Here is a 25,471-nt window from a genome sequence, read left to right as displayed (position 1 = left end):
AATGAATGGAAGAGTGAATACAAAAAGTGAAACTCATCATATTCACTCCCATTTGCTGCCACCTCAGTTTGTATAGAAATCTTTGTAAGATTTGTTTATACGTCTAGTATTACTCTTTTGATTTATATATTGATGTGATACATATCTCAAAGCCACATAATGAATTTTATTTAAAAAAATTAACCTGGGGTATTTGAGAGGTTGCATGGAAGAATTAACATTTTACTATACAATGATGTTATTGTAACAAATGTTATTTTATTTATTTTCATGTTGGTCAAGAATTCTCCAACATTCTGTGGTAAGGGAACCCCAGACCCTGACTCTGCCCCCAAACAAACAAATACACACAGCCTTAATTAAAGAGATGATAAATAAACTAAGATCTTCCCTGGTTGATGATAAAAGGATCTTGGTACCTTCATTGTTGAATAATAAAAGAAGTATAATAGTTGTGAACCCCCTAAACAGATGAAGAAGCGCAGATCATTAATTTTTCTGCCTGCAATGTGCTCTAGATCAATCTTACTCATGAATTTTTTGTCTCATGCAACTTATTGGGCTCAAAGTTGTATTCTATAATTATAGTACACATGGTATGATCAAATCATGTGTACTGTCTGATCTGTTCTTGTATCAAGTGAACTATTGTAAAAACTATTGCTCAATATGATACTTATGACTATGGTTACACAAGTGCTACTTATACTGTCAGATGCATGTGGAAATTTGTGAATTCCATTTATTTTTTGGTTGCGAGGACTTTTGATGAAGTTCTTACATACTGTATAACAATGTGAGATGAAAGGGGTTGGGAGTGGGCCTTTTTCCTTTTGTCCTTTTGACTTATAATCGATTTTCCAAATCCTTCTTATGTAGGGAATGTATGTGCTCAGCAATGTGGCAACTGGAAAAGAGTTTCATAAGGAAGCAGTAATAAACCAACTCCTTCCACATGCGGACAACGGAACCCAATCCTGTATAATTAAGTTTTTGCGGAGTAACGACAGCCGATTACGTACTGCTGCTGTTTGGGCTATAGTAAATCTAACTTGTTCAAGTCCAGGTGCATTTAGCAGGCGTGTAAAACTACGTGATACTGGCATAGTTTCTCAAATGAAGGAAATGGTGAACGATCCCTGCCTGGATGTAAAGGTCATTATTCTTACATCTCAATTCAGTTTCCTCTATACTCAGTTTAATTTACTGCTAACTTTGTCTAGTTCATTGTTTGGTGCAGCTACGGGTCAGAACAGCGCTCGGACAGTTTACGACTTTTGAGGATGGCTCAATATGATCTTTGTTGAACCAAAGCAAAGAAAACTTATACTGATAGAGTTTCTGGATTTTGGTTTTGACCTTGTTTGTAAGATACTGTTCAGATTTTCTCTGGAGGCTTTCAACAGTGTGGTAATGCTTTAGACAAGTTCATTGTAATTAAATTACTAATTCACCATTTTTTCTAATTCATTTTGGTTTAAATATCTTCAAATAGTTTGTTCAATCATCGTACAATATTATTTCATCCTTTCTCTCCAACTTTTTTCTTTTGCAGGCCCGACAAATTGCTTTGAGTTTTTTGTAGTCAGAGCGGTGTAAGAGCTATCTTTCATTGTTGGTACTGCCGACCAGGTTACATTTGTAAATCTCATTCCATTGATACATACATATTTTTGTTAAATTTTTGTATGTATCAGATAGTGATATAAACTGTATAATTATGTACCATCTGAATTGTATATTGCCTGTGATAGACTGCAGCGGTTTCTTCTAATTTCTATTTAGCTGTTTCCGGCTTCAATCTATTAGCTTTCTTTTGTCGTGCTATCATGTTGATGCATTCCCCGTGTTTATTGCTCTTGTGGAAGCTTAACTTATTGGGTTCTCGATATGGAAAAAACTCTGTTGTAATTTCTCCTTTTGCTGTTTATCCAATAATCTGACAATGTAATGTTGATTCTGTCATCTGTTTTTGATGTTCTTTTCAATGGCTGAGACGATAACATATCTTCCATTCTTTCATTGTCCATCTAAACTTTTGCCTAAACTTTGGTAGAAGAATTGAGCTTGATTGAATGATTTGAATGAACATGATATAATATGATTCTGCAAAATCTGTATCTGCCCAATGCCAGAAGGTCAAAAAAGTTGGTGAAGCCCCAATGAATGGTGGCAACCGAAGCTCCCAGTTTTGGTGCCTTTATTCCAGACCATCTGAAATGATGACTAGTATTCAATTGACTTGTCTGCAGGTTTTGAATGAAGCAGCAAATGCATTGTTGTTAAATTTGTTATATAGAAATCAACCCTTCTTTCAATTGTGCATTTTTTTGGGTCTTTAGAGAACCTATGTCAAAAGTGTTTGTGTGCTTTATTATGAATTGGGGATTTGTTTTACAGTGTATAGATTTCAGGGTATTTTATTCGTGGGTCATGACTGTTTTCTCGGAAAACGAGCAAAAGACAAAGGGCAACCCATCTGACATGCGGATTAGATTCGGTGGCCGGAAGTTTGGGCCAGAGATTAACCATAACTGAAGTGGTTTGAGTGGTGTTAATCAAAATTTAGTGGGAGCACAACAAAGCCTTGTCCCCCCAAAAACAATTATCCAAGTGCCTGATGAAGCATTTTATCTGGTATTTTGTGGTATATTTTAGCTCAAATTTATGTAGGCTAGGTGTTGAGTGACATTCTATGATCAAAGGTTTTTGGTGATCTAATGACAGATGAACCAATATCTAACGTTTGGATGGACGAGTATTACTTTGTCGATGGATCCTTCAAAGGCAGTGGTATAGAACCTATAAAGGTATAATCTTGAGCATTCTGAATCAAATTCTAATGCCAGAAAGGCAGAAACTCTCAAATCAGTAATACACAGAGAGAACCCAGTTTCAGAGCCTTCAATTCAAACTATCTAAAGTGATGAGTGGTATTCATATTATATACAATTTTACAGTATAAATTTTATTACTTGCTAAAAAAATAATATAAATCACAGTTATTGAGCCAAACCAAATCGGAGGATAACAAAGCAAAGTTATAACTAGTCTAAGACTAAGAAAGAACACACTGGAAAACCGGAGAGAACATCAAGGCAGATTGAATCCGCCACCTTTGCTGCTCCTCAGCCAATCTTCTCTGTGTTCGTATCATCTGAAGGCCATATCACCGTCTCGAACAGGCGTTCGCGCATCAACTCCAGGTTCTCATCGGATATCTCTTTGTAGATTTCAGCATGATCACATTTCTGCATCAAATAACAGACAAATAAATGATGAATTCTGGGTTCTATTACATGTTGAGAAACAAAAGCAAGACAATTCTGGACTGATTTTCATTACCTTAACCCATTTTCCATATAAATGCAGTCGTGTTATCATTACTCTTTCTGCAAGATCTTGCTTCTCCTGCAAGCAAAAAAATAAGATTTCAATGATTATAGGATGGTGGAAAAACCTAGCGAGATTGAGTAATACTATAAATACAAAGAAATTTCATAAAGAATTTTATACAAAGCGATATTGTAGAAAATGAATGAAATAGTGAATATGATAAGTTATCATATTTGACTTTTTGTATTTACTCTTTCGTTTATTTTCTATATATCACTTTGTATAAAAAATTTTGTAAAATTTTTTATATGTCTAATATTATTGGGCGGGATTAGTACGTGAAAAAACCACGTTTGCCAGGTGAAAATACCCGGAAAATTTTGGGCTAGGGGTGACCACGGGGAAAATGACCCACCCCTGGCCTTGTTCCCAAAAATCCGGGGTTACTGTGTAAAGCACGAAGAGGTTTCAGAAAACTACCTTTACAAGAGTTCGGAGGAAACGTTTGCCATCTCCAGGTTTATTTGATACAACAAAACTGTTGAAACAAAGAAATGAAAGCAGAAATTACTTTAAAAAAAAAAAAAAAAAAAAACAGTTTCTTTGCTTTCTGTTGCCATTATTACTGTAAAATTTCAAATACTTACTCATAAAACCACCTATACTGTGTTGGATTCATCTCATAGAGCTGGTTCATGACAGTCCTGACTGCTTTATATGTGAAATAGTTAAGGATTTGCTGCATTCAGAAAACAATTCAGTCAATTAAAATTGAAAATAAAAACAAGAAAAAAATCATAGTGTTATATGACCTATTTGAAACTAGGGTTTTTTGTCGAACCTTACGATCTTCATGATTAAGAAATTTATTGATATGATATGAAAGAGAATATCATATTCATTGTGCTTAACACGATATATAATTCTACCAAAGAGGAACTTATATATATATATATAAATATGATAAAACATTAAAATTAATGTTTTCACTATTTTCATTTTCGAGCGATTGATTTCAAAATATGCCGTAAAATAAACCACAAAAAATATAAATCACATTCCCTTTCCTCAAAACATTATTACTAAATGTATTTTCAATGTTTTCATTGATTTTCTTATCGATTTTCATGATATACTATCTAATCCAAAATATACAAAAGAAGAAAAAAAAAATTGATGTTTTATCGAACTATGCTAGCATAGAATTTTTTTTTTTTTTTTTTTTTATGATTCTTGTCAAAACAAGACTCGTCAATAAGAGTATACCACATCAACACGAGTAACATATACTTGTTCTCTTATTAACGAGTCATTACAATAAAATGTATGTTACTATTTTTTTACTAACAGATGTGTTCTTGAATCCAAAAAAACATGCTTAACATAATACACATAAGGTTTTTTTTTTTTTTATTGAAAGTGTTCGAATCAACTTACACGCACCTCAATTAATCTTTCAGGACTTTAAAACTATCGATCGGATAAGAACTTCAATGTCTACCGTTATTAACAATCGAGGATGGACTCGAACTCAAAACCTCTTGAATAATATATCTAATAATCTCTATCGAACCGCTCAAAGATGGTTTACAAGTTTTTTTTTCTGCTAATACACACGTTCTCAAAATCTTAAAAACATTGGTGAGTTGTTGTATTACAATAGTTTGATTAGTTTCAAATATGCACTAACAATAAAAAGTCTAGTTTATTACTTAGTTTTCTCATTGGCGAGATGCATTTTCTGGGTATTTAAAAATATAAAATTCAACGTCACATTTAATGAAAAAAGAATAAAAATAATTTCTAATAATAATCTCACCATTTTAACATCTTCAAAGCTATCTTCATACTGTCCAGCAAGTTCATTAACAATCACAAATCTTCCATGTCTTCTCTGCTGTTTCATTTTTCTTGAACAATTATTCCAAATCATCTTCGAAGAAACCCGCCAATCCTGCCATGAATCCACAAAAGAGCTCCCCAATTCCACTCCCCTCTTTACCTGCTTCCTCTTCGCTGAACTCCTCTGCAACGTCAGCTCTCCTCCATTCTTCGGCAACGCCGCCGCCTCCACGCACAGACACGGCCCTGTATGTGAGTCCACCACCGCCGAACCCACCACCGACAACGCTACCACCATCTCCACCACCACAACCACAAACTCAGAATTAAATGAACACAAAATCAACCAGAATTTTGTTCTAGATTAAAAAGTTAATAATTCAATAAAATCAGGGATACCCACTACAGTAAATGAAGTAAAAGAAAGTGGGTATCCGAGAAAATTGGATTTTGACGCAATTCTAGTCCAAGATTCAAAGAATCAAAACGTTATTTGAGTTCATCAAGAATGATGGAAACTGTTTTTATTATTATTATTATTCTTATTATTCTTATTATTAAGGTAACAATGAATCTAAACCAGACAAAATTATGAGGTCCAAAATTCTCCAACCCAAAATCAAAATTGGCGCTTTTGAATTTGAGAAATTTTATTTTTTTTTATTTTTTTTCATTTGGTTTAAGCCTTTAACTACTTGAATCTGGACGGTTTCTCCAGATTGATGGGTTTTCTGACACGTGGTAGGGTCTAAGAATCTTTGATTGGTGTTTTGTGAACGTGTTCATTTTTGTTTAATAGTGTTCTAACGATACTTGTAGTTTTGTAGAATTGATTGTTCCATTCCCACTCGCAGGAGTTGCTCGTGTACTACACTTTCTATTTTGGGATTATTATTTATTTAGGTTAAAATAGTTATAGATTGTGAGAGATTGTAAATGGAGAGATGATAATCATTGTTAGGGAGAACAACATTTTCCCACCCAAAGTTTGAGAAAACGACACTTTTCCACCCGCTAAGTTTCATAACGACATTATTTGATCGAATTGTTAATGAACTCTTTTTGTTTGAAGAAACCTTCGACTAAAATTAGTAACTTTTCTCTGCACATGAGGTGTTCATTGTATGAAAACAACCAAATGATTTCATTCGGTGGTTTTTATTTATGCGTATTGACGAATTTGTCGTATATATATTTAATGGATGGTCTCATCACATTCCCACCCATCCACATATTTCCGACAATCAACCACCACCGTCGGAAGGTGGTCAAAATCTGTCTGAAGCTGAAAAGGCCAGATCGGTGTACGACCTCCATATGCAACCGATCGTGCGCCATTCCGACAATTGTCAACCACTCTCCAATGATGGTAGCCAGCTGTCGGCATTTAATGGGTGAATGATGATGTTTTTGTTAATTTTTAATATTTTTATTGTAAGTGGTGTTTAACTAAATTAACAAATATAAGTTATTAAATTTAAATCATATTCTCGTAATAACAACCCAACTAAACTTTTTAAAAAACATTTTATTAATTATTTTTATAAAATGTTTTCCAAAAAGTATATCATGCTTCAGGGGAATTATTAATGCTATTAACTTATTTTAAAAACATTTTATCAACAAAGATTGGAAAATATATTTGGTCTTCGGTAATTTAATTATAAATTATATGCAAAATAAATAAAATTAAAAATTAGAATTTGAAGTCCACGGTCCTTGAAAGGCGAGTGACAACCAAAGTTGTTGTACTCTTTTAGATGAACAGATTCCACGAGACTTGCAAGGCACGAAGTCGTGTGTACAGCACCCTCACCTAACCAGAAAATACATCATTTTTTTTTTTTCCCTCTAATTAAAAAAATTAAACGCATCACATTTTTTTTATTTTTTTATTTTTTATAGTCTCCAAACCACAAAAGTCGATATATATTTTTTTTTAAATATATTTTAAATTTCACGTTCAAAGTGAGATGTTATCTTATTTAACATTATGAGATATTAAAAGATGAGTGGACTGTGTTTGTTTATTATTTGGGGGATGGTATTTTTAAAAAGTTGAGTTTGGTGGTTATTAAGAGGTATGATTTGAAAATTAACAAAAACACCTCATAAGTTTGTTAATTTAGCTAAATACTCTTATAATAAAATATTAAAAATTAACAACAACACTCTCATCCACCCACCCATTAAATGCTGATAACTGGCCACCACTGTCAAAGGGTGATCGAAAGTTGTCGTAATGACGCACAACTGGTTGGATCTGAAAATTAACAAAAATATCTCCTAAGTTTGTTAATTTAGCTAAACACTCCTACAATAAAATATTGAAAATTAACAAAAACACTCTCACCCATCTATTAAATGCCAACAACCGGCCACCACTGCCGAAGGGTGGCCGGAAGTTGCCGTAATGGAGCACGACAATGCTCCAGTATGGCCAGATTTGGCCAGATTTAGTTGTTAACGAAGGTCAAAGATATGGTCGTTGTTGACGACCAGTTACGGCATAATCAGATCTTTGGTCGTAGATTTGACATTTCTAGCCAGATCCACTGGAGAATGCTAGATTAGTGCACTACCAGTCAATAGTGCACCCTTACGCTAGATTCCGGCCAGGTTTTGACGATGGTGGTTGGAATCTAGCAAATGTGGGTGGGTGAGGGTGTTTTTGTCAATTTCTAATCGAATTTAATAGAATCCTAAAAAATTAATTTTGTCAAACATCTTTAATTTCTCATAAGCTTTTATTTAATTTTTATCGTTTTATTTGGTTGTAATTGCAAAAAATTAAAAAAATTATTCTACATCTACTAAACTATATTTTTTTTCACAATAAAGTTTTGATTATTTGATTGCGTATATTAACGTTTCAACGATATAAAATTTAATTATATTTAAATTAATATATGTAAATAATTAAATATTATATACCCCAAATTAAAAAAATATGGCTTCGTTTGGTTGGATTTTGGGAATACTACTTTTAGTATTCCCAAAAATGTTAAACAGTAAAATACCTAAAAACTCACAATATTATTCAATATTTTTTAAACCCCCTAAATTTGTTAATTCAATTAAATACCCCTAAATATTTTTAATGTTTTTGTTACGGCGACTCCGGCCACCCTCTGGCGGTGGTGGCCGGCTATCCGTATTTGAGGGTAGATTAGGGGTGTTTTTATTAACTTTTAATGTTTTATTATAAGGAGTGTTTTGTAAAAAAATAAACATAAGGGGTATTTTATTAATTTATAAATCTTACATCGTACTACCCGCCCAATTCAACTTTTTTTTTAACTTTTTTCAAAAAACTTTTCCCCATAACACAAAATTGTGAACCAAACAGAGCCATATATTAAAAGTGAAATTAAAACGAAAAGACTATGCACGACGTCGTTTGCCCCTTCGTTCTTCCTGTAAAAATATTTCCGTACCGCGTCGGCATAGCTCCTAAAACATACGTATTGAAGCCCCAAAAAACATAGAAAGTTAATCAGATTCTCCGAGGATGTTCTACAGAGGGTAAGATAATTGTTTATTTTTTTTTTTTGTAATTATTTAAATATACTCTTGATTTAAATGGATTCTTTGTTTGTTTGTTTTGTTATTTACATGAGATACCCACCAGTTTTTCAGGGTTTAGTTTATGTATTCTGAGTTATTTTGTGGCTAATGGTTGGTTTTTCTTGTTAATTTTGATACCCAGAAGCCCTTTTTTCGTGGGTTTCTTGTATTTAAATTTAAAGATCTTTAAAAACTATTCCTTTCATCAGCTTTTGTTTTGTTCTGATATTTTTTATAGCTTTTTTATGTGGGTTTATTGTTATTTGGTCGGAGAATCTGTAATATCAAGAAACCTATTTGGTTTTGGTTTTGGAAACCTTTGGAGAGAGGGGAATGGAGAATTTTTGTAGGTTTGATTGAGTAGTTGCTTAGACATAGCAAGGTGGGTGCTTTGTGATTAGAGTATATTGTTTTTATGGATTCATGCGTGTTGAGGGACGTCCAGTTTATGTAGTGTATGTTGATGTTCAGCTGAAACCGGTTTTTCTTGATCAGTTCTTGGCTTTCTTGATTTATAGATATCAAACAGGTCAAGCCGTAAATATCTTGGCTAAATTGTAAATTTGTGATGAATTTAAGATTGAGCTTAATCTAATATGGGATTGTTGGTATTATAGATATCATAAGGTCATGTGCAAGGTATTTATGGGTTCAATAACATTAAGGTCGAATTAAGAGTAGTCTTCTTGTACAGGCTGTAATGTCATTTGTTGATGCTGCAGTTCAGGTGTAGATTATTAATTAGTTGGCAAAATGTGGCTGTTTTCTTAGAATGAAATGAGTTAATGCTTGTGCTGAAGGTAGATCTGTTTTGTTTAGCATACTATAGTTTGACTGGATAAAATATAACTGATTAACATAAACTCTTCTTTCTGGGTGCGTTTTGTTGCATTCATAAAGAGGTAATTTATGCATGCTACCTTAACTTTCTTTTCTTCACGGTGGTCAGGGTTGCTGGCTATATTGCTTTAATGATTGATTTTGACTCTCTGTTATTGAAGTAAAAGAATGTGTAGAAGTATGGTACAGATAATGTTTTCCGCATCTTTCAAATGTCCAGTACTCTATTTATGGAGGATGAACTGGACTTAATCACATCCCTGCCAATGGTGGGAAAGTTAGCTTTGTTACCATAATAAAAATGGGAACCTGCTAGATTCGTTTGTTTTCTCTTGCACATCATTTCTGTTAATTAAAGTTTATGCACAAGAAGAAAAATTATTTTTATGCTAATCTTGCGCTGAAATATCTTTATCTATTGCATCTTACATGAAATGAATTTTGAGCTGGTGAAAGGATTTTACTGTACTCAGACTTGTTAACTGTTAACAGTCATAAAACCGACTGAGAGTTTTTGGAGAATATGCTAAGATAACTTAAAATGGAAGAGTATTAAGGTCGGAGCTCAATAATATGCTATTTAGAAACAAGGTGCTGGAAATAATCACTGCTTCTTCAAATAATTATGCTTAAATCCTACGTAACAAGCTCTTTCTAGTCTTAAATCTGCTTGTTTTAATTAGACCATGTAGGTGAGTGTGGTGACCTTTTTATCCCTGAAGAGTCTTATAAACTTCCTATTATATTAGCAGTGGAGTTGGTAATGCTTTGATTTTAAGTTGGATGAAACTGGAGCAAATTTAGAATTACTTGACCATTTTTTTTCCTTATATATTTGAATGATGTAGGAGAATTGAGTGTTTTATTGGTTTTATTAGTATAAACTGTAATGAATTATCTGTAGTCTGTGCTCAAGTATTGACTAGTAGTCTTATGTTGGTTTCGTGATTTCTGGAAAATGAAGTAAATTTGCTGATGGTATCGATGGGCGTGAAATGGGTGCAAAGCGTCAGCGCTTGATTGATCAGGGACCTCCATTCTATGGAAGTTCCCCGAGTTCAAGTTTTATGTACAATCCACCACCTTATGGATATGTTAACCAACCTCCACCGTTCCCAGTTGTCCGACTTCGTGGTCTTCCCTTTGATTGCACAGAAGCTGATGTGGCTGAGTTCTTTCACGGTCTGGACATTGTTGATGTTCTATTTGTCCACAAGAGCAGCAAGTTCACTGGGGAAGCATTTTGTGTGTTGGGGTATCCTCTTCAAGTTGATTTTGCCCTCCAAAAGAATAGGCAGAACATGGGAAGGAGATATGTTGAGGTTTTCAGAAGTAAGAGGCAAGAATATTATAAGGCAATAGCAAATGAAGTTTCGGATGCTCATGGTGGTTCACCTCGCAGGAATATCCCAAGAGCTAAATCGCATGATGAGGGCAAGGACTCAGCTGAACATACAGGGGTATTGCGATTGAGAGGATTGCCATTTTCAGCCGGCAAGGATGATATAATGGATTTCTTTAAAGATTTTGTATTGTCAGAAGACTCGATTCATCTGACAATGAATTCAGATGGGAGGCCAACTGGCGAAGCATTTGTAGAGTTTGCAAATGCAGAAGATTCTAAGGCAGCAATGGCCAAAGATCGGATGACTCTTGGGAGTCGTTATATAGAGTTGTTTCCTTCATCACAAGAGGAGATGGATGAAGCAGTTTCAAGAGGACGGTGACTGTTTCTTAAGCGCCTTTTTCTTTTACTTGTTATCTGTACTTCTTTTGTTCTATTACTTGAATACTATTGTTTGGGAATTTGCTTTTCTAGTTTTCCCTCAGTTCAGCCGTAAGCTAACTGTTTCGAATATTCTGAGAGTAGATTTTTTTTATTATATAATCTTCTTAGATTGTATGCCTATTTTGATCTCTATGTCTTCATTTTGATCATAAGTTCATAACTTGACATACTGCTGGAGCTTAGGCAATCGACAAGACAAACGTCTCTTGAATTTACTTTTTGGCATCTTTAAGGTTGGCTACACTGATTAAATCACTAATCCATTGATTGTTTACTGAAAAATATCAAGTCATAGTTAAGGGAATAGATGTAAAAACAAGATGGTTTTTCCATGTCCAGTGTCGTCGACCTGAGGATGTTCCTTCCTGGAGTAACCACTTATATTTGTAGGATTTGACCCCGAATCATTTGTGTTTGAGATTTACTTGAGTTTTAGGAATGAGATTAGTTTTTCGTGTTCTCTGTTTGATACTTCTTCAGATTCAGTGAACTCAGAAGAATCAAATTCATTGATTTCACTGTACTTTAGAATATAGAAATATTGTGAAGATTCTTTTTACAGTCATCATCATCATCATCATCATCAAATTCAATCAACTAATAGAATTGTCTTGGAAATATTGCAGGTTGTTAAAACTGTACAAGTCAAATGCTAGTTAAATTAGGTTTCCATAATTGCATTTAGAAACTCAAGACTTTTGTTGTTAACTTGATGAAGCCAATTACTTGACTCTAAATTCTGTGTTCCTGCAACTGCATGCATGCCTTCGTGTGTTCCCCTTCATTCTAGAAATGAATCTTTCTTATTATTTTATTCTTCATAAATTGTACAACTCTGAAAGAGTTCTATGAAACATAGCTCTTTCATGCCTGTTTACAGCTCTTTCAACTATGGTCGACTTAACTTTGAGAAAATTATTGTATTGAAAAAATCTAAAATACCACGAAGACAACATCAACTGTGCTGCGGTCGAGTGGTTTAATAAAGACTTTTGGGTGTATTATTCAAGAGATTTTAAGTTCGAATCTCTTATCGGTTGCTAATAGGGATAATTACTGGAGCTCACTTGTAATTCTGCGATGCTATAGGTAAATTTTTTTATGTCACAAATGAATTTTCAAAAATAAACTCCATTTTTTGTCCAACCGGCATAAGATGAAGGAGCTCTAAGAGACAAAACACTCATGCTTATCCATATCGAAGCAAACCTCAACAAAAAACAGGTAAGATTTTACCCTAGTACTTGGCCAATAACAACCGTTAGATTAGAATCTTAAACTTCAATCCAAGGATGGAAACATAATAGTACCAAAACCAGAAGAAAACAAATTCATTAATCTCCAATGTCTAGAAGTTGAAAGCAGAACCCACGTGTGCATATAGTGATACCCATTTGACATTTCTAGGATCCCCTGAACCAGAAGTGGTGAAAAGGGCCATGAATGAATATAAAAATGGCTGACCACCAAGTGAGGAAGAAGCTAAGATTCAGGGGTTAGAGACAAAACTCTGCTTACTTCCTGAACTATCTTTGTTTTTGTCCAAATGGATTGATTAATTTATTGGATTAGTGTTAATCCTATAATTAATTAATTGAAAATGTATAAAAGGGTTTTGAGAATCTTAAGTATTAACCCTAGTTTATGACACCATGCAAACCTAACTTATTCCTAAGCCTGGTTCATCATCCTAGGTTAACATGGGCACCTTTTTTTCTATATCTTAATAGGGATTACTCTGGTGTGTTGACGAGATTGCTAAGTTTGAAAAAACTATTAGATATCTCTGGATAATACTAAAAACCATCATAAAAGTATCAAAAACCTCGTGCAAATTTATAAGGAAAAAAATATTTTTCGACTTGGTAATCTTCTAAAAACAAATGAAATTAATCTTGAAATTCTCTTAATTTAAGATTTCATTTTTTAAATTTTTTATGGAAAAAGAAAGAAGAAATATTTTGTTAGAGATGATAAAAACTATTCAAAAGTAAAAATTTAAACTATTAAATGTTAGGATGAACTACAATTTAAGTTCCATTAAAAAAAGATAAAATTATTCAAATTTAAGGATATTATAGATAATTTATCATCCTAAATAAAAATTCGAAAAAAATTATCACATAAACTTTAAAATTCAAGTTCCATTAAAAGAGGCTTCTCTAATATATTATTCATTAAATAAATAAAATGAAATTAAAAAGAAAAAAAAATAATAAATATTCATAGGAGTGTGGCCATCAATATATTAGGCTGCCCAAAAATATTCCTAATTAATAATCCCTAGATGCACATAATTTGAAATTCCTCTCTCTCTCTCTCTCTCTCTCTCTGTGAGTATTTTTCTCATCTCAGGGGCAGCGGGCAGCCCCCCTGCCCTAATTATTCTTTTAACTCAAAATATAAACCCCCCTTACATCTATCTCTATCCCCTCCAATCCAACCCTCTCCCTCTCTNATATTTTTATGTCACAAATGAATTTTCAAAAATAAACTCCTTTTTTTGTCCAACCGACATAAGATGAAGGAGCTCCAAGAGACAAAACACTCATGTTTATCCATATCGAAGCAAACGTCAACAACAAACACGAAGATTTTTCCTCAATACTTAGCCAATAACAACCGTTAGATTAGAATCTTAAACTTCAATCCAAGGATGGAAACATAATAGTACCGAAACCAGAAGAAAACAAATTCATTAATCTCCAATGTCTAGAGGTTGAAAGCAGAACCCACGTGTGCATATAGTGTTACCCATTTGACATTTCTAGGATCCCCTGAACCAGAAGTGGTGAAAAGGGCCATGAATGAATATAAAAATGGCTGACCACCAAGTGAGGAAGAAGCTAAGATTCAGGGGTTAGAGACAAAACTCTGCTTACTTCCTGAACTATCTTTGTTTTTGTCCAAATGGATTGATTAATTTATTGGATTAGTGTTAATCCTATAATTAATTAATTGAAAATGTATAAAAGGGTTTTGAGAATCTTAAGTATTAACCCTAGTTTATGACACCATGCAAACCTAACTTATTCCTAAGCCTGGTTCATCATCCTAGGTTAACATGGGCACCTTTTTCACTATATCTTAATAGGGATTACTCTGGTGTGTTGACGAGATTGCTAAGTTTGAAAAAACTATTAGATATCTCTGGATAATACTAAAAACCATCATAAAAGTATCAAAAACCTCGTGCAAATTTATAAGGAAAAAAATATTTTTCGACTTGGTAATCTTCTAAAAACAAATGAAATTAATCTTGAAATTCTCTTAATTTAAGATTTCATTTTTTAAATTTTTTATGGAAAAAGAAAGAAGAAATCTTTTGTTAGAGATGATAAAAACTATTCAAAAGTAAAAATTTAAACTATTAATTGTTAGGATGAACTACAATTTAAGTTCCATTAAAAAAAAAGATAAAATTATTCAAATTTAAGGATATTATAGATAATTTATCATCCGAAATAAAAATTCGAAAAAAATTATCACATAAACTTAAAATTCAAGTTCCATTAAAGGAGGCTTTTCTAATATATTATTCATTAAATAAATAAAATGAAATTAAAAAGAAAAAAAATAATAAATATTCATAGGAGTGTGGCCATCAATATATTAGGCTGCCCAAAAATATTCCTAATTAATAATCCCTAGATGCACATAATTTGAAATTCCTCTCTCTCTCTCTCTCTCTCTCTCTGTGAGTATTTTTCTCATCTCAGGGGCAGCGGGCAGCCCCCCTGCCCTAATTATTCTTTTAACTCAAAATATAAACCCCCCTTACATCTATCTCTATCCCCTCCAATCCAACCCTCTCCCTCTCTCCTTCCCTCCCGGCTCCTTTTTAGGGTTTTATTCGTGCATTAGATCATGTTAAGATTTTCTTTTTTTTAATTCTAGTTTGAGTTGAGTTTGTTTGTGGGTTTGGTTAGTATTTTTAGGTGGAGTTGTTCATGCTCTTCTTCTTCTTCATAATCTCTCATATGGGTTTGTGTGAAAACCTGTGGGTTGGTGATCAAGTTTGAGGTCGGTTAAATTTACTGAGTCTTTTGGGGAGTAATTGTGAGCTTGAAAAGGTTTTGCTTCTAAAGAGTCTTGGTGTAGCCAAAGCTTTTTTCCATCATCTTTTCAGTCAAATTTAGTAGCTTTAAAGTTTTTTCTTCTTTTATATTTTTTCTTAGTTTTTTGTGTCTTCAGTTTGTTCTTGGTCAGTTTTTAGTACTGTAATTCTTGTACTTCAACTGAGGAAGAAGAAGAAGAAGAAGTTTTTTTTTTCTCAGTTCTCTGAAAATGGCTCCATGTGAAAGGACAAGAGCAAGAACAAGATCATCATCAGCAGCAGCAGCAGCACCAAAGGCAAGAAGAACCACTCAAAATAAGAAGAAGAAGCAGAAGGAGGAGAAGAAGAAGAAGGAAGTTCAAAAAGCTTCATCATCATCTACCATTACAACTTCATCAGATGATTTTTCAAAGAACAATAATAATAATACTAATATTAGTGATCATCATCACCTTGATTCTTCAAGTTCACCAAGTGGGTGTTCAACACCAAAAGCTGAGAGATACAGAATACCAGAGATTATGACATGCCCACCAGCTCCAAAGAAGCAAAGAGTTGTCTCAAATTGCTCATCACTGCAGAGAACTCCCATTGCCTTCTTCGCCCCTCCCGATTTAGAGCTCTTCTTCTTCTTTGCTCTTCGTGACATCTCAGTCTGATAAATTATATGCCTGAATATGACATGATATCAATATATTTTCTTCAATTTCATAGTTGAAGTATAGTGTGGAACTTGAGATTATATTTTTGAGGTAGGTTTCTTTCTCCTTTTCTTTTAATTAATAATTAGGGTATATTAATTATCATCACTATTTTTAGGGGGGTTTTTTTTATAGTTTTTTTATGGATGTATTGATAACTTTGGAGAGTTTGAAGAGTCCAAAATTAGTGTAATTTTTTTTTTTTTTTTCTTATTACCAGGGTATTCTGGTTAGTTTGCGTACACCTCAACTAATTACTCGAGGCTTGGAACTGCCGGCTAAATTAGTGTAATTTGATTAAGGGTGGATTTTGAGGTTTGTTTGAGTGTGATTTTAATTTTATTTTGAAGAAGTTTGTAAGTCAACTTGAGAAATTAAAGAATTAATTAAGCATATGCTTTTCTTCTTCTTCTTAACATTATTGTTTTTTTGGTAGGGTTAAAGTGATTATGCATGGAATCTTTATCAACAATGTGCTTGTACTTATAATTAATTTAATTTACAATTAATCTTAATTTATGGCTTTTATTTTTATTTATTTGTTGGGTGTGTAGTGGGAACCCTTAACAACCCACTAAAGACATTTGATTAATTGATTAAGAGATTTAATTAAGTCCTTAATTGGTGGCTAGAATTGCAAAATTAATTAAATGGGTCCAATTGAATAGTATTTTGATTGTAATATTATGAAAGTGAAAGTGAAAGTGAAAACTATGTCTTCTTCACACACACAAACACAAATCCTGACTCCATAAAAGACTTCCTCAAAAGGTCTCTTCCTATGTAATTCCACTTTTGGTGGGATTTTATGTGAGATTTTTTTACTTTCAGGCTCTAGCCTAGGTTTCTAGTCTCTACTTGGTATACGGAATAGTAATATCAAGACGGTTTCGGATTTTGTACGTGCAATCGTATCATTAACTTTATTTAAAAAAAAAAAAAAAAGTGGGGGATTATTATTATATATCGTGGATGATATAGCTTTATCTTCGGATTTTGCTTGTAACCTAAAACGCGTTTTAACAGTTTAAAAGTTCACGACTATTTAATTAATATTCGGTAAAAGTATTAAAAAAAAAAATCTCGTAATTAATATAACATTATGATGTAAATCAATCAAACAATTATTATTGCTTTTAAAACATGTCGAGAATATTTACTCTTTTGAACTAGAATTAGTAGATGTGACATTGAACAAGAAGGTTAGAATAACCATCAGGGGAAGTAAAAACAGCAAGAAAAACACAGTGGAAAATGAGAGAAAATGACGAGAAAATAGGATTTGTTTGGATGGAAAGTGGTAAAACAAAAGTCGGAAAGTGAAGATGGTGTCAGAATGTGGGTGTATATAATCCAACAGTCCAAGTTCAACCCATCGTCAATAAGAGAGAATCCAATGAAACGACTCGTGCGGGTTGCGAATTGCGATCATTGTCACACGTTTAGAATCTCAAGACAAAAAAAAATTATTATTTTCTTCATAATTATATTTCTCAATTATTTCTTAGTTATTGTATTTTAAGACGTAACTTAAAGGGCTTTTTTTTTTTAATTAATTTATTTTAAATAATAAGAGATTTTAAATGATAAAATATCACTTGAGATATAAAATTTAAGATATGTATAAGATATTCTTTTTTTTTTTAATAAATTCTCTTAAAATCAAATTTAAATTTAATTGTTTGAATATTCAATCAGGGTTAAGGACATTAATCCGTCTTGAGACATGATACAATAACAACGATCTTTTTAAGGTTTAAAAATGACAAAGATTCTTTTGTTATTAAGTTTTAGATGTTAAATTAAACAGTAGAAAGACAATTTGGTAATATTTACGAACTCTTAAGATGTAAATTTTAACGATTCACTAATAATTTGTTAACGGTAGTGAAATTTTTCTTATTTTATCATATCTCTGAATTATGTCTAATATTTTTCTTGTGAAAAAAAAAAAAAATATTAGAAGAAATTATCAGATAGATAATTTATATGCGAACTGATAATTTTTTGAAAGCATATTTCGGAATTTATGAAATTATTTCCAAGAAACAACCGCCACCCAAATTGACTCTCATTCTCCAGGTACTTTATAGTTTATAATAGAAATTAATTAATTTGTTTATTTAATAAGTTCCCAATTATTGAATATTAAATGTCAAAAAAGTGATATCGAGTTGTAGCTAATTAATTTATTGAAGGGGTTGGTGGCTAAATTCAAACTCTAAACATTCATATTGAAAAATTATACTAAAGCCAAAAGTGGAATTAATGAAGTCTAATTAAATGTTTTTATTTATTCTAGTGGGGTGGAAATCTAATTTCTAACCCTTTCAAAAAAAAAAAAAAAAAAAAAAAAAAAAAAAAAAAAAAAATCTTGATATAATGGAATATGGTTTTGAATTTTGAATTATTGTGTTTTGATTTTCAATATGAAAAATACGTTTGGTATTCAATAGATGTTTTATTTTTAAAATTCAAAAAATTAATTTTTTTTGTTTGTTTTCAGATTTCAAATTGGTTTTATGATATCTTTTTGGAAGTATATTAATTTAACGGATTTTGTCAAAAATTAGAAGAAATTTACCAGATAGAGTCTATTGTAAAAGTGATAGGTTGACGGTAAATATTTTCAAAAACCACATTTTTGCTTACTTCCTTAAAATGAGTAATACTACATATACATTATTTTTTATACAATATTATATGATAAGATATGATTGACTAATTTAAAGTTAAAATTAAACTTTCACCCAATCATATCTTGTTACATAATGTTGTATGGAAATGATGTATATGTAGTATTATTCCGTTAAACTTATTAAGTGAAACATTCAAAACATATATATGTTGATGTGTGATTTTGACGCCAACTAATCGCATGTGGGAAATGTTGAGCTGACTCAGAAGATACATGTATATATGGGATATTGAGTTGAATAAGAGATGAAGAACAATGTTTAAAGTGGTTCGGATGCTTAAACAAGCGAGTCTTACGTTCACTGATATTGTATTAATATGTGAGATCAAGTCGAGTCTAGCGAGCTGATTTATAGTGTTGAGAGTATAAGTGAATAAAAGAGAGAGAAAGAGAGAGAGAGAGAGAGAGAGAGAGAGAGAGAGAGAGAGAGAGAGAGAGAGAGAGAGAGAGAGAGAGAGAGAGAGAGAGAGAGAGAGAGAGAAAGAGAAAATGCAATTACAGAGTGAAATTAGCTAATCCCACAAACGGGAGAGGAGTCTTCTATTTATAGTGGGACGAATTAAGGTAATGATTACTGAATCTAGGAGTGGGTTAGATTGCCGTGTAAATCCTTCTCTATGTCCCGTTGCTCACCTACTCGAGTGATTTCCTCGACTTGTGCTGGGATTGGACACGTGGAACGCCTCCAGCCTTTCGCTAGTCTGGCGCACACTCACTGCACTGGCAGGAGCATGCCGCTAGCGTCAACATGCGACGTGGCTGTGTGTGAATGGTTGCAAAGCCTACCTAAGCTCTGACCACCTATGCTGATAAGGCTTGACATCAGCCCTACTTTTTTAGGCATAACAATATATATAACCGTCTCAAGAATATTTGGGACCCTAGAAAAGAGTTACTTTAGGATCTTCTAATAATATAAACATATATTTAAAAAAATATTTCAAATTTATTTTTCTTGCCTTTTGAGATGCAAAATCACTAGGAGAGGTGGACAATGACCGGAGGGCTAATGGGGTCAGGTTGTGGGGGGTTTTGGAGAGCAGATGCTGGAGAAGCGATGGGTGGTGAAATTGGTGATTTCTGATGCTAGGATTGACCGAAAAATAATTGAGAAGTCGCAGCCCAAAAGATATCAGTGGTCTGTGATTGGTAGAGTAAATGGATGAGGTATGATAGGGGTTTTTGTGAGAGGGCTAAGGGGAGGAAGATGGTGGTGTTGGGGAAGGCCAACAACGCTGGGTACATGTCAAAAATGCTATAAATGGTTGTCTCACGTGGTGAACTTGGATTGCGAGATTTGTCAAAAATCAGTCAAATCGAGGGCTATCAAGGTTGGGGAAAACACTTGGGAAATGATAAAGTGATAATTTCGGTCAATTTTGGTGAGAAAATCGACTAGAATCAACTCCAAACGGCTTGCGGCGGAAGAGGGTGGAGATGATTTATGTGAACGTCAAATTTTGAGATTGAATTAGGGGTGAGTAATTTGAGACATGTAAATGACTATTTTAGCCTTTCATTGTTAAAAGAAATCCAATGTGTTAATTTAGGGGTGTAAATTGTAATATATGAAACTAGAGATACAAACTTACTATTTCGTAGGAATTGTAATATATGAATCCAAGGGTGCCTCACCTGCCTAACCCTTGAGCCGACCATATATATATATATATATAGGAATTGTGAAATCGTAGGAGCTTCGATCGATTAAAAATAGATTTAAGCATTTAGGGGCGATTATAAATGGCATAATTGTCATTTGTCAGTTTCAGGTGATATATATAATCATTCTCTTCTACAACACTTTGAATTTTTTTTTTATTTCATATTTTTTTTTTTTTTTTTTTTTTTTTTTGCGTAACCAGGGTGTTCGGGCCAGCGTGCACATACTAAATCTCTAGGTCCATTGAACATCCTATAAGCCTAATAAGCTAAGTAAGCCATAAATATAATAAATGATCACTTTGTGAGACCCGAACATAACACCTCTGGGTTCTAAACTCTTGTCATCCGATCACACACAACAAGCGGTTCAGATATGTATTCTTGTCGGCAGTTTCGCACTAAACCAGAAAATTTTTCAAATAAACATATAAGAAATCTAACTAAATATTCTTGTTGTACAAAACTATCGACAACAATATAATATAAAAAAATCCGAACGTCTGACATTTGAGAATATAATATTTTTTTGGTATTAAAAAATAATAGTACTATTAACACATAATAATTTTGGTTGAATAGTTGATATAGATGTTGAAATTGAAAGAATAAATAAGGTGAGAGCCAAAATTAGCCTTTTATGGCAAAGTGGTGGTGGTACATTTGAGGAGAGAGTGGGAAAAAGAAATAATGAGATGAGTTTAAAAGAGGAATGAGTGAATACAACTTTAGCTTTGAGTTTCCAACTTTTGGAAATAAATTATTTGTCGAGGATGGAATTTTCATTCCTGTCCCTCTTCTTTATATCATCATTATCTCCCCTTTTTTTTAGGCCTTTTCTTTTGTCTCTCATGTATCATGATGCATGCATGCATGTATGTATATACATCATCTACAAGTTAGATCATTTTATGGGACTAAAATGATAGTTTACAACTCCGATCCAATGGTATATATGCATTATCCTTATAAATTAATATCAAGACGTGGATACATATAACAATAGACAGAGATTGGCCGTGTTGGTTTCAGCTATTGCATTTGTGAAGCCAACGATTTTCCTTTTTTTGATGACCGGGGTGTCCAGGTCAACTTGCGTTAACCTTAACTAATCTCTGAAACTTATTGAACATCCAACAAATCCAATATTTCAAGGTAAGTCACAAATGTGGTAGATGACCCTAATGTAGTTCGAACTCAGGAAGTCAATGAAGAAAGCAAATCTTCTTGACTGTCAGACTAACCCCTTGAAGTTTTTTTGAAGCAAACGATTAATATATATATATGTAGAAGAAATATATGGGAATTTCCCATTCTCTCCCTGTATCTTATTCTTCATGTTGTTATTTATAGACGAAATAAATGGGTAAATGAGTAAAGAACATAAATTACTCTATCAGAGAACATAAAATTCTAAAATTTACACAATAATAGGTGACACATTAGATTCTAGCTAATCCCCGAAGAATTTTTTGAATATATATTTCATATAATAAAGTAATTAAACCTTTACTATAATATAATATAAGGTACGTCAAAATAAAGAGAAAAGAAGTTACAGTAAAATATTTGAACATAATATTACTCAAATGGAAGCTTGTAAATGTAATAATTAATAGATTTACATGTGGGCGTATGGGGATGAGTTAAAAGAGAGGCAAGAGTAAGAAAACATTGGAATGAGGAAATTATTGTAAGCTTTAATTAATCAATTAATTCATTAATAATAGTACATATGGATTGATGTCTCAGCTAGCTCTTATCAATACCAATGATGAATATTCTAATCAAACAAGACTTTAATTACTATTAATTAATTAAATTTACCTATCAACTTTCCTAATTAACTTTTCTAGAATCCGAGGTTTGCCTCAGGCTCAGCTCCTTCACAAAGATGATGATGATGATAATCTCTTTTCAAGTCAAACTTAATTGTAATTATCTGTTTAATTACTCTAATTTCTCCCTTAACCCTAATCTACATCCATTAACTTCACACTGATTATTATATTATCAAATTATTTTACTTTATGATATTGTAATATGTTTATGTATCCAGATAAATTTGTAATATTTAACGTTCAAGTTATAATATTCCATAAGTATTAAACATTTTAATTGTTAGGAGTTGTATTTGTTTAATACACATCGCCAATTTGCAGTATACGTGGTTAAAAGTTGAGTTCTACCCAAACTTATTTATCATTGATAATTAAAAAAAAAAAAAAAACTATTAAATACTCATTGGAGTTATTAAAAATCATTTGATATTATCAAAATCTCCTCCTATTAATGTATTAAAAACCCTTATGGTACAGGGTATAATAGTTTTCGAAAATCACGGTTAACACTAGCAATATCAAGGAAGTAGATGAAATTAAACCCATCATTAAACGTATTTGGAAAAACCGTACCAAACTAACAGTTACTTTGTTGTATAAAAAGGAAAGTTCGAGATAATTATATAATAGTGTATGATTTTTAGAGTGAATAATATATATATTGGAAAACTGTAAAATGCATACGTCGACATATTTTTTACGTTTGCAGATTAAAGGTTAAAGACTAGTTATGAAAATTTCAAATTATTGAATGACGATTTATCTATCTTTACTCAACCCTTCTCATTCTCGTTTAATAATTTATCAAAACTTCGAAGAAACCTAAAATTAAGTTTTCCCTTAAAATTTTTTTGAGTGTATTTAAAATTCTGAAAAATTAAAGATATCCTCTTGGTACATTAAAACATATAATGCTATAAATAAAAGAAAAAAAAAAAGATGATTATAGAATATTGCATAATTTTTAAAGTGAATAATAAATTAAAAAAACACAAATTAAAATTGGGAATCCTAGGTTTTGGTAAAAGAGAAGAAAAATAAAGGCTTAAAATGGATCCCATTAGGTTGATTTAAGGTCCACAGAATCTCCTGAGATGTGGGCTTGGCCCTAAAAAAATGCTTGTTATTGGGCTTTAAGGCTAAAGTTATCCCCCATGTACAATAATTTAATTCAATTTGTACCAATTTAAAAAAAAAAAAAAAAAAAGGCACTTATTGATCAAAGTAGCTAAAGAAAAGCAAGTACAAGTTGAAATTTGCTTTTTGCATGGATTTTGAGGAAAAATAAGTTAAAAAGTTGATTGAAATAAAATAAAGAATAGACCAAAATTATAAGCAAGGTTAATTTGTTCGAGTTATCTCAGGGTTTAAAGGATTGGAAGAGGAAAATGTTTATTAAATGTACTTATAATATTGTTCGATTATCTGAAACAAAATAACTAAAAAACTGGTGAACAAACAAGATAAATTCTTATAGGGACAGTCTCACTACCTCATTTGGCTAACACGATGAGACCGTCTAATAATTTAGTGGCATATGTTTATATTTAATTGGACGATCTCACCACGTCAACCAAGTGAAGTGGTGACAGTATATATCCCATGTAAGTTTTTTTTTCTCAACAAACGATATTCAGATAAATATTCTACTTTTTTTTCACTTGAAACACCTAGGACAAATCTAAGGATTCGATGAAAAAAATTGGTATATACATAAAAACAAAAATGAAAGCTTTTGCCAAAGCTCTACACGACTTTAAAGTTAGAAACAATCAGAAAACATCAATTTTTATGAAATGGAATCAAACATAAAACAATGTCTCTTGTAATGTATCTTTAGATAGGATGATACTATTACATATATATATAGTAGTTATTCAATAAAGAAAGATAATGATCCAAAAGCATACATAATCTTAGATCCTTTATCTTTTCCTTTTAACATTTTTTGCTTTTTGGGTTTAAGGGATACCCATATGTTTGATTAATTATTTTTGAGTGTAATTAACATGTCAATAATGAGATTAAGTAAATAAATACTAATTAAACCAAATGAAATACACTCAAACCATGTATGTATATTCTTTCTTCTCTTTTATCACTTTGTGTGAAGGATATTCTTTCAATTTATTAATTACTCTTGAACTAAAGGTGAAATTTTTTTATCTAAAGACTTCTTTAATTTGCTTTTCAACAGTATATTTTATTCTATTTTTTCTTGTTTAATTTGTATAAATACATTTAAAAGTGGAATATATTTTTGACACTATAGTAAATTACAAGCTTCTTTTTTTTTTTTTTCTTTTCTCTGGAATATTCAAATGAGATAAACCAATAAAAATGATTTTACAAGATAGAAAAATAGTTGAAATGCATTTTCATTTTCTAAATTGATTTTTATCAAATGGACCCTCAAAGTTTGAAAATTGTATCAGAGATACACATTTGCCCTAAGTTCATTATGTAGCTATTTGTGGTAGATGGGTGAAATTGTAACTTTGATGTTAATAACAATTGTTGAGGAAAATGGTAATCTTGGTCTTATAAAAAAAGTGTTTTGTAAACCTAACAACAATATAATAGAGTTAGGTTAAAGGGGTATTTGTGATAAAAAATTTAAACCTGGAGGGTCTATGTGATAAGGTAAAGGTGTATCAATGATACATTTTTCAAACTTTAAGGGTAGTCTATGATATTCTCCCATGCAAATTTGATTTTTGTTTTAAAGTGCTTTTTACATAAGCACTTGTTGCAAGTAATAAAATTGATTCTCGTTCCAAAGTACTTTTCATCTACTAGAATAATTTGTACTTATAAAATTATTGTAATTCCATAATATACTTTTCCTTTTATTTCTGTAAAACTAATAAAGTGTAGTACTGATAAATGAAAGCTGCATCAGAAGCAATATACAAAGATGAAGTGTTCTGGAAAAATATATGGCAGCTTTTGTCTCTAACTTTGCTTTGTTAATTTGGCAAAGCAAAATCAAAGCAATAATGGGGTAGGCTAACGGATTTAATGCTTCCAGTTTGTCTAAAATGTTTTTGAAAAGTAATTTCTGTAGCTCTTTAGACTGCTTCAGGAATATATTCAATATTCAATATTCAATCTGCACTTTACTTTAGTTATATTCTG

At 32.0% G+C, this 25,471-nt stretch overlaps 3 protein-coding genes and 1 long non-coding RNA gene across 4 annotated transcripts; 3 read left to right on the top strand and 1 right to left on the bottom strand.

Moving 5' to 3' along the window:
- The first annotated feature begins 1,080 nt into the window (after positions 1 to 1,080).
- LOC116130348 lies at positions 1,081 to 1,960 on the top strand. The gene is made up of 3 exons (XR_004128036.1): positions 1,081 to 1,155; positions 1,241 to 1,410; positions 1,556 to 1,960. It is a non-coding gene; the product is annotated as an uncharacterized LOC116130348 (long non-coding RNA).
- Positions 1,961 to 2,893: 933 nt separating this feature from the next.
- LOC116130389 (chaperonin-like RbcX protein 2, chloroplastic) lies at positions 2,894 to 5,747 on the bottom strand. The gene is made up of 5 exons (XM_031416137.1): positions 5,156 to 5,747; positions 3,984 to 4,075; positions 3,817 to 3,874; positions 3,346 to 3,411; positions 2,894 to 3,251 (listed from the first exon to the last, which is right to left on the bottom strand). The coding sequence occupies exons 1-5, from the start codon at positions 5,474 to 5,476 to the stop codon at positions 3,129 to 3,131; spliced, it is 660 nt and encodes a 219-aa protein (XP_031271997.1). The 5' UTR covers positions 5,477 to 5,747; the 3' UTR covers positions 2,894 to 3,128.
- A 2,822-nt stretch (positions 5,748 to 8,569) lies between these two features.
- Positions 8,570 to 11,488, top strand: LOC116130418 (heterogeneous nuclear ribonucleoprotein F). Its single transcript, XM_031416173.1, has 2 exons — positions 8,570 to 8,703; positions 10,550 to 11,488. Exons 1-2 carry the CDS (start codon positions 8,690 to 8,692, stop codon positions 11,310 to 11,312), a joined length of 777 nt encoding a protein of 258 aa, XP_031272033.1. The 5' UTR covers positions 8,570 to 8,689; the 3' UTR covers positions 11,313 to 11,488.
- Positions 11,489 to 15,104: 3,616 nt separating this feature from the next.
- LOC116130408 (cyclin-dependent protein kinase inhibitor SMR13) lies at positions 15,105 to 16,497 on the top strand. Its single transcript, XM_031416161.1, has one exon. It carries the CDS (start codon positions 15,662 to 15,664, stop codon positions 16,088 to 16,090), a length of 429 nt encoding a protein of 142 aa, XP_031272021.1. The 5' UTR covers positions 15,105 to 15,661; the 3' UTR covers positions 16,091 to 16,497.
- Positions 16,498 to 25,471: the final 8,974 nt, after the last annotated feature.

The sequence above is a fragment of the Pistacia vera genome, unplaced genomic scaffold, assembly GCF_008641045.1.
Source record: "Pistacia vera cultivar Batoury unplaced genomic scaffold, PisVer_v2 Contig22, whole genome shotgun sequence".
Classification (NCBI taxonomy): domain Eukaryota; kingdom Viridiplantae; phylum Streptophyta; class Magnoliopsida; order Sapindales; family Anacardiaceae; genus Pistacia; species Pistacia vera.
The sequence above is the reverse complement of the archived record's forward strand: the minus strand, read 5'-3'. Positions and strand labels throughout refer to the sequence as shown.

What these genes read in the sequence shown, in the direction of transcription:
- LOC116130389 (XM_031416137.1), bottom strand. Translation starts at nt 5,476, where the DNA reads ATGGTGGTAGCGTTGTCGGTGGTGGGTTCGGCGGTGGTGGACTCACAT. An exon ending in GCTTTGAAGATGTTAAAATG is followed by an intron (nt 4,076 to 5,155) that starts GTGAGATTATTA and finishes TTCTGAATGCAG; the next exon opens with CAAATCCTTAACTATTTCAC. An exon ending in TCCTCCGAACTCTTGTAAAG is followed by an intron (nt 3,412 to 3,816) that starts GTAGTTTTCTGA and finishes TTTTGCTTGCAG; the next exon opens with GAGAAGCAAGATCTTGCAGA.
- LOC116130408 (XM_031416161.1), top strand. Translation starts at nt 15,662, where the DNA reads ATGGCTCCATGTGAAAGGACAAGAGCAAGAACAAGATCATCATCAGCA.